The 12223-nt window shown below is 46.9% G+C and overlaps 1 protein-coding gene across 1 annotated transcript in view; it reads left to right on the forward strand.

The window, feature by feature from the left end:
• The window catches only part of LOC118001837 (cation-independent mannose-6-phosphate receptor), a 97784-nt gene that overhangs the window by 12192 nt on the left and 73369 nt on the right, over positions 1-12223 (forward strand). Inside the window, exon 2 of the mRNA XM_034991994.1 lies at positions 6906-7045. Within this exon, the coding sequence (XP_034847885.1) occupies positions 6906-7045 (140 nt within the window). The remainder of the gene's footprint in view (positions 1-6905; positions 7046-12223) is intronic.

Raw genomic sequence — 12223 nt, forward strand, 5'->3', positions numbered from 1 at the left:
CCTCTCTATTTCACACGACCTCTTTTAGTCACTCATGGTGCTTAAAACTTTGCTGGGCCACCCCCTTGCCCATCCCCTAGTGCCTTAGGCTCTGGTGCTGACTTAGAGCCTTGCTTACAGCTGGATCCCGCTTTAGCCAACTGGCTTCTTGCTCCCAGACCCTTTGTAACCACCCGGGAAAACCAAAGACTAATGTCTGGCACTTTATTGCCTTTTTTTTTTTTTTTTTTGGTGCAGGCCCATATCCGTATCCACAGCTTTGTGGGTTTGTTCGAATAGGAAGTGAAGTACTTCCTGTATAAGCTTTTGCCATGCTGTGTCAAACTCATGTGTCCCCTGGCCTTGAGACCAGGGTGCAGATTTATCATGCCAAATCAGATTCTTCTCTTTTAGTGTCGGCTGCAGAAAGTTGTTGAAAACAGTGGTTACATTGAGCTCTTGACATTCTGCTGCAAATGTCCATTTTGGAAATCCTGCCTTTTTCCGCGCCCTCCTTTCCCCTGCGCGCCCCCTCCCCCCTTCTTAAGTTTAGGAGACTGTTCCAGATTTTTGAAGGTTAGCGAGCTGGATATATGAGCTGAGAAACTATCTGGTAATGATAAGGGGCAGAAGTGAGCCAAGCGATTTCCTGAATATTCTGCAAGAGGACTTGGATGCAGGCCAAAAATAGGAAAATCTTTTTTTGATGTTCAGGTTGGAAAGACTTTTCCCTTGTCCCTAAAATTTTAGATTTGCTGCTCACTCTGGATTCAGAAAAACATTCCTCTAGCCAGTTACTGTGCTGTGTGAATTTAGCCCACATTACCGAGCTTTGTTTTTTTTTTTCTTTTAAGAAACCAAATTATAGGGCGCCTGGGTGGCTCAGTTGTTAAGCGTCTGCCTTCGGCTCAGGTTATGATTCCAGGGTCTTGGGATCGAGCCCCGCGTCGGGCTCCCTGCTCGGCGGGAAGCCTGCCTCTCCCTCTCCCGCTCCCCCTGCTTGTGTTCCCTCTCTCGCTGTGTCTCTTTCTGTCAAATAAATAAATAAAGTCTTTAAAAAAAAAAAAAAGAGAAACCAAATTATAGATTCACACATGCTTATTAATTTTATTACTGATTCCATCATACCTCTATATGGCTTTATTTTTTTTTTTTTTAAGATTTTATTTATTTATTTGACAGAGAGAGACACAGCGAGAGAGGGAACACAAGCAGGGGGAGCGGGAGAGAGAGAAGCAGGCTTCCTGCCGAGCAGGGAGCCCGACGCGGGGCTCGATCCCAGGACCCCGGGATCATGACCTGAGCCGAAGGCAGACGCCCAACAACTGAGCCACCCAGGTGCCCCTCTATATGGCTTTATAAGCCAATAATTAATTGTAGGCCAGTCATAAAAATTTTAATAGCTTCATGACCATTACCATAACCCCAGGACTCATGGAGTGCGAGGGAACTAAGGTATGTTTCAAGAGTGTGGCTTTGTGGCAGAAAGCCTGAAGAAGAGCACATGAGGGTTCAGGGGGCTGTTTTGTGTTGGGGGGAAGGAACTCAGTTTTCTAAGTTGTTTTTTTTTTTTTCCCCCCTCTAAGAGGTTGGGCATATCCTACATTTTACAATGGAATTTTATGTACTCTATTTTAGATTTTAGTGGTTTTAAAAATGAAAGAAACCCAAATTCTATTTTGCAATATATTGCAGTTTTGCAGATATTCAGTGACGACAGAGAGGAAAACCTGAGAGGCGTCCCAGGAAGACACCAACCTCAACTAGTTTACACATTTTGTCCAGTTCTACTTCTCTGGCTTTTTCTTTGGAATTTTCTTTCTTTCCGACAGGCACAGCGACCTCGTTCAGTGGAGATGGCCCTGCATTTCTTCATTAAGCTTTCTGGACTCTGGGCCGTTGTGTTGGTCAGCTGGCTTTGCGGCTTCCTCCCTGCCCCTAGATGGGTGTTCTCTCGCCAGGATGGGTTACGCATGCGGCCTTTGCTGGAGCGGTTATTGGGAAAGTAGGAATGCCTTCCTGTCCCGGGCTTGGTTGACAGTATGCTTCTTGTGTGCCTCCTTCTCACTGGGAATCTGCCAACACCTTTCAGGATATTATGAAATTTAAACCAAATGAGGTTAAAATGGAACCTCTGTGCCACTGAACAGACACGGACTGACTGTGGTAGTTCAAGCCACTCTCAGTGGAGGCCATGGGATTTGCAGTCAGGGGCCGACAGTTTTAAGCTTTCTTTAAGGGAAGGACTTGGCCTGTGTGCTCACTTTTTATGGTGAAATTAATTGTCCATGTTTAGGGCATATTTCAGGAGCAGAATTCACTTTAAAATCAGAGATGTCTTAAAGTCATTTGCCTTGTGTGTGACTTCTGCCCCCTCCCCTGTTCCCCACCGGATCTGAAGGAGTGATGGTAGGATGTTTCCCAGTTACTGGTGACACTGTTGGGACTCTTGGTTAGGGTATCGAAGGGCAGCTCTCTGCCGAGCTGAGTACTCATTTTGAAGGAGAGTGAGTCAGAGATGAGTGTCCCTCTCAGTGAAGTCCTCAACCAGCTTGGATCCACAAGGGGGGGCGAGGATAGCTGTGGGAAGGAGGCCAAGGGGAGTGATACCACTGGGTGAGGGAAGAGAGTTTGCAGAAGGCGGCACCTTTGGTGTGCAAAAGTGTGCAAAAGAGCAGCAGAAGTGGATGGGGGTAGAGAGCAGCAGGAAGTGTAAAATGTGGAGGAGAACTTGAGTTTGGAAAGTTACGGTCTCTTGGGCAGTGTGGCACGGGGCAGCCTGCATCTCGCACAGGTTCACGGCGTTTCCTCGGACCATCCTCAGGTGGATTGGCTCACGCAGGCGGGATCTGTCATTTTAGTGGCATTTATTGTGACAAGATTTAAACTAAGTTCTGTGAACTGTTTTGTCAGTTGCAGTGTTGTAACTGAAACTGTTTTCTGGGAAGTTAAAAAAAACTTTTTAAGAATTGAAAATAAACGAGGCAGTTCACGTTGGTGGTTAAACACTTGCCCTTGGAGCTCAGATGGACCTGGTGCATTTCATAACTCCTTGACGTTGGGCAAGGGGCTTGATCTTCTGAGCCTGGGAATCTTTGGCTCCCGGGCCGAGGTGCTCGAGACGGTGGAAGAAGGGTGGCTTTCCTGGGAGAGCTGTGTCGTGCTGCCATCCTGGCCCACCCTGGCTTTCTTCCTGTGTTGGGGGTGGGGGAGGCGGTGACTGCCCCCGGGAGCTGTGCGGCTGGGGATGCCTAAGAAGACCCACGTGGTGTGTGGGCCATGCTAGGAGTGCTGGGGCAAGAGCTGGGGCTCCAGAGGACTTACTGGGTCTACATGTGTGTCTAGAAGTGCCAGGTGTGTACTGAAATGAATTTGGATTTTTTGAGAGTGGGAGGGGGACATTGGCTTACTATGCTTTACACTCTGGAAAGTGGAGTAGAATGGCAGGGATCTTGCTTGCTTTTGCTCATTTTCAAAGCCAAGGTTCTCACACAGATGGTGCCTCCAGAAGAGCAGTTCTACTGGGAATGGGCTGCCTCCTCTGAGGATGTTGGCCGAATTTCGCAAGGCTGGGACGGGGGGCAAGGCTGCTGGGTGCTGTTTCCCATTGACCAACTGCTTCCTCGGGCCTTTGGGGTTCTCTCTGTCCCACTTCCTTGTGCCCCGTCATTTCCCTCCGGGCCGCAGTGACCTGAAGACTTAATACTGGTTTGAGTGTTAGAGATTCAAGGAAATGCCGCAGGGCGCTCATACTATTTTGCTGCAGGAGATCTTCTTATTGCGGACACATTTCAAATGTGCACGTGTGCACTCTTGTGAGTGTGTGTATGTGTGTACATACACTACATTTCTACACAGCTTGCAAATATTTTCTTCCAGAGGTTTGGTGTAGTAGAGATTAGAAACATGCTGCGGTCAGTCCTTCCTTTTTAGGTGATGTGATGAAGGTCCCTACACCAGCTGTTTCAGGTTGGGATTGTGAGTGGTGTTGAAGGTGCCAGCCTGGAGGGGCTGCCGTGTGGTAAGCGGTTATATCAACCCCCAGAAAAAAGCCAGCACTCAAATACTTTCATAGGATCCTCATCACTCCTCACTCCCATGACCACTTACCATTTTGATAAATCTTGACAAAGCAATTATGAAAGGCAAATAGAGAAAAGAAAATCGAATAGAGCAACGTTTTTCTTTCTAGGGACACTGATTTCCAGATAATCAAGACAATATTCCCCACATTCCTTTTTTTCATCTCTTTTCTGCTCCCTAAACACACACTCTTTACAACTACCTTGTTTAAATATCACCTCTGCAAAATCAGCAGTGGATTTCTGTTTTTAAGAAAAGTATAGCATTTTAGGTACTGTGGGGATTTCTTTAGAGTTGATTCCTAGCAGTTGATTCATTCTAAAATATATCTATATATAGCTCTCTCATATACTTAGGATTGCAAAACACTTTCATGATGCCACTATTAAGGTTTTAGATTAGATGTCTAGTACCCCAGAAAAACATAGTCATGGCTCTTGAGTAAGAGATTAGCATTTTTCTTTAATTAACTGTAATTAATAGAAAAGTTTTGCTAATACTCTGCAAATAAAAACACTAGCTTAAAATTTCAAGGAAAGATCCATAGTGTGTTTGAGTGGCCTTCCTTTGTTTCAAGCACAAAATCAGAACTGCCTCCTTGAATCTGCAAAGCCCCCCATGTAGCCAGCCTTCCCATCCCCCACCTTGCTCCAGCCACACTGCCCTCTTTTCCATCAGGGTGCTGGTAAGTTCATTCCCTCCTCAGGGCCTAGTAGTGGCAGTGGCTCGTCCATCCGCTGGAATATTCTTCGCACCATGTCTTCCCCTGAGTTGCTCCTTTTTGTTGTTCAAGTCCCAGGGCAAATACTATCTCAGAAGACTCCATCTAAAGTAGGTCCTTGTTCATTTCCCAGCACGCACAATTTTGTTTTTGCTAGAGCACTCAGCATACTAGTATGTGAATTTGTTTACCTGTTTATTTTCTTGCGCGCGCCGCCCCCCACCCCCGGAGTGTGCAGTCCTGGGGGGCACGGATTTTCTGGTCTGCTTTGATCATTGCTGCACCCCTGAACTCCTCTGCAGGAAGTCCTTAAATATTTGTGAAGCAAATGAATAAAGGTTAGTGAAGGTCAAAGGAAACAGGCCTTTATTGATGACTTTCTCATGCCCGGTGGTCCTTGGGTTATTTTCTTTTGCCTTTAGCCTTCCTGCCTTTAGGAGATAACTCTAAGGGGTTACTGATAAAGAAGCTGAGTTCAAAATGGGTGGTTGCCAGAGGGAGGAGGGGTAGGGGGATGGGCAAAATGGGTGAAGGGGAGTGGGAAGTACAAGCTTCCAGTTACGGAAGGAACGAGTCATGGGGATGAAAGGCACAGCATAGGGAATATGGTCAGTGGTATTGTAATAGCCTTGTACAGTGGTAGATGGCAACTGTGGCGAACCCAGCCGAAGGAATAGAGATACTGAATCACTATGTTGCACACTTGAAACTAAGGTAACATTGTGTATCAGTTATGCTTGAAAAAAGAAGCGACCTTCAGTGGTAACTGCTTATGAGCCTGGCTTTGCCTCAAGGCCAGCTCTGTTGGAACACACGAGCCTGTTTTTCAGGTTCCCAGCCGTGGCTGTCAGAACTAGGGGAGCATTCTGCCACCCTGCCTGAGTGCTGTTTTGTGTGCTTATGTCCCTTTGCTTCTTGGCAGGTAAATTTGATCAGTCCCCAGGCCTAGGTTCAGGAGAGTGCTTGGCTCCTTGCCTGCCAACAACCCCACTTTTGGGGCTCCTCCCTTACTGGACAGGGCTATAGGGGGAGGGGAGGGCTGCCTCTAGGCAGGGAGAGCCATGTTGCCTAGTGTTTTGTGTGTGTCCTTGTCCCGAGGCCCAGGGGAAGGGGGGCTCTGGGAAGAGCACTGCTACTTCTCTGAGCCAGCACTTTCTGCCGTCAAGGTGGTACTGCTTTGGGGAGATACACTCCTACACTTGCTTGGTCTCAGGGCTTAGCAACCCCCCCTCCCCTTCCCTCCCCCACAACTCCCGAGTGGGCTGAACCTAAGCAATTCATATTTAACTTCTCTTCAGCAATGCAGTTGAATTAATACAGTATCTTTGCATTTTGCAAGGAGCTTTTTAGTTACTTTCCTCATTTCCTGTCTTTAGCCTTGCTGAGGAAATGACCCCTGTTTTACAAAACGGACAAAACATTCTCCCCAGGAAGAGTGGAGAATTGAGAATAATTGTTTTGACAGAACTGACAAACCATTATTTTGTCCCAAGTATGCAGATTGACTCCTGAACAATTAACTCAGTATTTACTTTGCCAGAGGCTTGAACGGAGAGTGAGTTTTAATGCATGTTAAATGCTTGATGGAGTGGATCAAGCTAAAGTAAATTTTGCCCGAGTTTGAGTCAGATCGTTGATTTATCGCACAACTTCATCTTGTCAATTTTGGATCTGAACTGTAGCCGTAAAAGGTAAAACCAAGGAGAATTGTCTTTCATGCCATAACTCGTTTTTATATAACATAAAGTTAAAAATAGTCCTTTGGCTTTTCAGCATTCCAGTGTGATCGGAAGGGTTACTATCTTATATTCAACATGATTCTTGAGCAGTTACCTATGAGAGTTGATATTCTTACATTGTAGAATTTTTAAGTATTTTGATGGTGGTCAGTCTTGAGGCAGCTTCAGGGCGGATTGAACCAGAGTGAGGTGGTATTTAGTGGTTTCTGTCCTGGCTTCTATTCAACTTAACATAGCTTGACTTTAGTATTTTTGGGTAATGAAAGTATGTCTTCTAGGTTGTGGTAGTTTTAAGTAAATGTGGCTTGCATGTGAAACTAGGGGGAGAAGTTTAATTATTGGCAGATCAGTGACAGTGACAAATTGTTTTTCTTCCTTTCTAGTTATACATGGGAAGCTGTCGATACCAAAAATAACATGCTTTATAAGATCAGCATCTGTGGAAACGTGGATATTGCCCAGTGTGGGCCATCAAGTGCTGTTTGTATGCACGACTTGAAGGCGAGCAGCTATCATTCCGTGGGTAAGTAGAACTACCCTTAAATTGCTGGGTGTACAGGATCCCAATTTTGTATAAATGACTATAGCTATCTACACATGTGCTTATATATGCTTATAATATGTAATATACATTTTCTGTTTTATCGTGGTTAAAAGTAACAATTTACATGTGTCCAACATGAGATCAAATTAGGTTATTTCCATCTAGTGGAATAATTATCATGAAGAATCATGAAGAATTATGTACATTTGTACTTATTGATACAGAAGGCTGTTTTCTAGATGGCTCTGCTTTCTCATGTTTTTCTTAAACCCGGTCTTTGTGATCTACTTAAAAACGTGCAAATGAGGTGGCCAACTTACAGCTGTTCTATTTTGATGATTCATGCAGGGGGGCCACAGGTGGGCCTGTTGGTCACTGTTACTCACTGTTTTTCAGAAAGAGTAAAGGGAATCTTCCTCTTGACTTCATTATAATATTTGACTACAGTATTTCTGGCTGATGAGAAAGTACAGTGTAATGGATGGATACCGGATGCAGACAAGCAAGTGTCACTAGGAGGATGATTTGTGAAGTTGGCATGGCTGGACAAAATTTGAGAATGACCTAGTTGGGTTGGCTTTGAAAGCCAGGCAGGAGAGTTTTTTCTGAGATGTAGGTAGTGGATCCATTATAGATTCTTTGTGACAGTAATGGGGGAGGTGATCTGGTAAAATGCATTTTTAGAAAGCTGGGCCCAATGGAATAGGAGAGGCTGGTTAAAGGAGAGGCCAGAGGTAACTAGCTGAGTTAAAAGCTAAGGTACACGTTGACTGTGATGTAAACTAGCAGTTTCCAGTCTCATTTTACTCCCAGACACACATGACACAGATACTTTTCCCAGAGCTCCACACTTCCAAAGGGAGAGAAAGGTGTGCTAGATGATAGATACTTTCTGGATTGTCCTGTTCTTCAACTCAAGAAAGCAAACTAGTTTGAATGAATGCGAATGACCTTACACTAGCAAAGAGATAATCTTGAATCAGATCTGATTTTGCCAGTTTGTATTACATAATAGAAATAACGGAATTTGTTACTATAAATTTGATTTCATAACTAAATAACAACTAAATTTGTTGTGCATTTATGTGCCAGGCATTATGTTTTTTAAGTAAAATATCTTTAGTTCATTCAACAACTTTTTGAAGTAGGTGACTTCTTTTTCCCTTATTTTTATAAATGGAGAAACTGAAGCACAAAATGGATACAGGAGCTTATCAGAGGTTGCATGATTATGGATTCAAATGTTGACAGGTGGACTCCAGAGCCTGGGTACTTATTCTGGGCCGTGTTGCTTTGTGAGTCATAGGGTCACATTGGACAGTTGCATAGCTAAAATGGGAACCATGATGGGAAATCCGAACTCCTGGCTGTGAGAGGACAACTGAGAAAGTAACTTATGAACGTGATAGAAAGGGAAAAATGTGAATTTTGAAAACAGCCACAAAAACTGGAGCTCCCGATAGATGAGAGGAACAGAAAAGCTAGTATAGTAGTAGATCAAAAATAAATGAGAACTTAAGTATAACCAAAAGTTGGAGTGTAATTTAGCTATTTGTCCATTAGGAAACCGCTTTAGACCTCTCCTTCGTATCCTATAACAGAAATTTCAGATCAGTTAAAATTAAAAGTAAAATGACAATAGAACATTGGGAAGAAACCTAGCAAAACAGAAAAATAATCTAGGGGAGGTAGGAGCTTCTCTCAATAAATGATAAGAAAGACAGACAATCCAAGGAAAAATGGCAAAGTCGGAAGACAGGCAGTTCACAAAAGAAGAAATCCCAGATGGTCAGTACAACTTCATTAGTAAGCCAGGTGTAAATGCAAATCAAAGCAATAATGAAATCTCATTTTTCTTCTATCAAATTGGCAGAAGTTTAAATGGTTGAATCATAGAGTGTTGGCAAGGAGCCTAGAAACGGGCACATGCCTGTATTGCTACAGGTAAGATGGTTTTCTGTAACTCTTTTGGGAAGGTAATTGTTGATGTGCTTTTTATGGTGCCCACAAAGGCTGCTTTTGTACTTAGAAATGAATATTAAGACCTCAACTTTGGTTTAAACAATACTACATTATTTTTGATTAAAAAAATCATAGATTAGTTCTTCTGTAGGCAAATGGTATTGTTCCATATGTAAATCTGGCAGAGTTTAGCAGTCATTTTTATGGGACCCATGAACAACCTAGTTGCAACCTAGTTGAACCATCTTTGCCACAATTTAAAATGATTTTTACATTTTACCTATTTGATTTCCTTTTAAAGTACTTCATATGTCTGATCTGACAATTAGAACTTAAGCACTAATAATTATAAATTCCACAGTTTAAGCTTATAATATAATAAGTCTGAAGTTCTCTTAGATGTTCTGATACTGTGTCACAAGTTTCAATCAGTTGCTCAGTTATTACAACCTGTGGATTGATTGGAGTCATAACGTTAAACATTGCCAGGATGTAAAAATATCGAATACGTTCACATTCCTCGTGCCATCCCAAATGGTAATTCTTTGGTCTTAATTTAATTAATCTTTCTGAGGGTTAAAAGCTATGTAGATCTGCTTCAGGAAGCCTGTTACCAGCCACAGAACTGAGGTAACATACCCACCAGGAAAGAGTGTTAATTGTGGTTACTTACTGCCAAAGCCTGGGATTCTGACCGGCTTCTTGTTGGTGACCTGGGTAGGACCCGTTGTGGTTACTGCATCAGGTGCCTTCATTTACTGTAAGGAAGCTGGCCCCTGACTTCAGATGACATTTGTATTGTTCAGTTCTTGTGTGCACTCAGAGAAACCTAGAACATCTCCAGGTTGGTCGCTGGATTGAATTTTGCATCTCTGACTCTTAAGATGTGAAAATCTCTTTTCCTCTTAAACCCTGTATTCTTTCCTTTTCTTAAAACCATATTTGGATATTTAAGATGATAATCTGGTTGAGTTTTAGATATGACTCATGTTTTGTCTTACTTACGGTCTCTCCTGATAGTCTGGCAATACCTGTTAAATTTTAAAGCCTGTATTCCCATAACCTACTTTTGTAAATCCTACCAGTAGAGGAATTAGCACTGTACCTAGATTTTGGTACAAGATGTGTTTTTTTGGTAGCATTGGTAACTGTGGCAAATATGCTGGCGCAACCTAACTGTATGGGGATGGTTCGGTAAATTGTAGTATATTTTATTCTGATTTACTTGGTTAAGTCACATCTTAAAAGATATATATATATATATGTATATATATGTATGTATATACATATATATATAAATTATATTTTGCAACAGCCAACACTTAGTATTCATTTATTTATTTATAACAAATACGTGAATGAATCAGTCACTAAAACAGACAAAGTCCCTTTTCTTGTGGAGCTTACATACTAAGAGTGGAGTGGGGGATAGACAAACACAAACAGTGGCTAGGCACTAGACCGTGATGAGTGCTGTAAAAAAAGGAAGGAGAGTCGGGTGCTGGAGGTCTCAGGAGTGTGTGTTCAAGAATATTAAATGGGGGTGAGTATCGCTGAGAAAGTGACATCTAAGCAAAGATTTGGAGCTGAAGGAGTGAGGTGGCTCAGGGAACAACCGGTGCGGGGCACAAGGGGGAGTATCTGAGGGGGGAGGGTACTGGTGGTAGCAAGAATAGAAATCTCTCTTAAAGAGTGTTCATATAAAGAGGAGCGGAAAAATGAGGCAGAAGCTGGGGGGAAACTGGGTAGAGAGGATTCTTTCTTCACTTGGTGAGAGAACATGTGAATAGTACACGTTGAAGGACATGACACAGTAAAGCGGGGAAAGGAAAGTGGGTAACGAGGGGAGCCTTGCCGGAGCGCATTGGTGACTAGCACGGGGAGGGTTGTCTGCCTGCCTGACAGGCTCTGAGCGATGTGCTGGGGAGGCCCGGTGGCCGCGCGGTGGGCCCTGAGGCCGCCTGCGAAGTCGGGATCGCCAGGGCTTGGGGCCTCAGCGAGGCCGAGTTGCGAGCTCGGCTGGGCTCGGCCGGGGACGCCGAGGGTTGCAGGCGAGGCCTGGTAGGCCTGGAGCGCGGCCTGGCCTGGCGGGCTCGGGTGAGCGCGGCCTGGCGCGCAGGGTCTGCAGGACCCGGCGCGGCCTGGCCTGTAGAGCGTGGCCTGGTCTGGCGGGTGCGGGCGAGCGCGGCCTGGCGGGCCTGGCGCGCAGGGTCTGCAGGACCCGGCGCGGCCTGGCCTGTAGAGCGTGGCCTGGTCTGGCGGGTACGGGCGAGCGCGGCCTGGCGGGCACCCTGGCGCGCAGGGTCGGGAGGACCGGGCGCGGCCTGGCCTGTAGAACGTGGCCTGGTCTGGCGGGTCCGGGTGAGCGCGGCCTGGTCTGGCGGGCCCGGGCGAGCGCGGCCTGGAGGGCCCGGCCTGGAGAGCGCTGTCTGGCGGGCCCAGCGCGTGGTCTGGCGGACCCGGCGCGGTCTGACGGACCTGGCCTGGAGACCGAGGTCTGGCAGACTCGCCACGGCCTGGCGGGCCCGGCAGGCGCGGTTTGGTCTGGCGGGCCCAGGCGAGCGCGGCCTGGTCTGGCGGGCCCGGCCTGGAGACCGCGGTCTGGCGGGCCTGGCGGGCCTGGCGCGCGCAGCCTGGTCTGCAGGACCCGGCCTGGAGAGCGCGGCCTGGAGGACCCGGCGCGGTCTAGTCTGGTGGGGCCTCGCCAGCGCGGTCTGGTCTGGTGGGCCCGGGCGAGCTCGGCCTGGTCTGGCGGACCTGGCCTGGAGAGCGCGGTCTGGAGGACCCGGCGCGGTCTGGCGGGCCCTGGTGAGCGTGGCCTGGCGGGCCTGGTACGCAGGGTCTGTAGGACCCGGCGCGGCCTGGCCTGGAGAGCGCGGCCTGGTCTGGCGGACCCGGCCTGGAGAGCGCCGTCTGGTGGGCCTGGCGCGCGTGGCCTGGCTTGGAGGACCCGGCCTGGAGACCGTGGTCTGGAGGACCTGGCGCGCGTGGCCCGGCGCGGTCCGGAGGACCCGGCGCGATCTGGCGGGCCCGGTGAGCGCGGCCTGGTCTGGCGGGCCCAGCGAGCGCGGCCTGGTCTGGCGGACCCGGCTTGGAGAGCGCGGTCTGGAGGACCTGGCGCGCGCGGTCTGGCGGGCCTGGCGCGGTCCGGCGGGCCCAGCGCGCGGTCTGGAGGACCCAGCGCGCGGTCTGGCG

The sequence above is a fragment of the Mirounga leonina genome, unplaced genomic scaffold (genome assembly GCF_011800145.1).
Source record: "Mirounga leonina isolate KUSES-001 unplaced genomic scaffold, KU_Mleo_1.0 Mir_54, whole genome shotgun sequence".
Classification (NCBI taxonomy): domain Eukaryota; kingdom Metazoa; phylum Chordata; class Mammalia; order Carnivora; family Phocidae; genus Mirounga; species Mirounga leonina.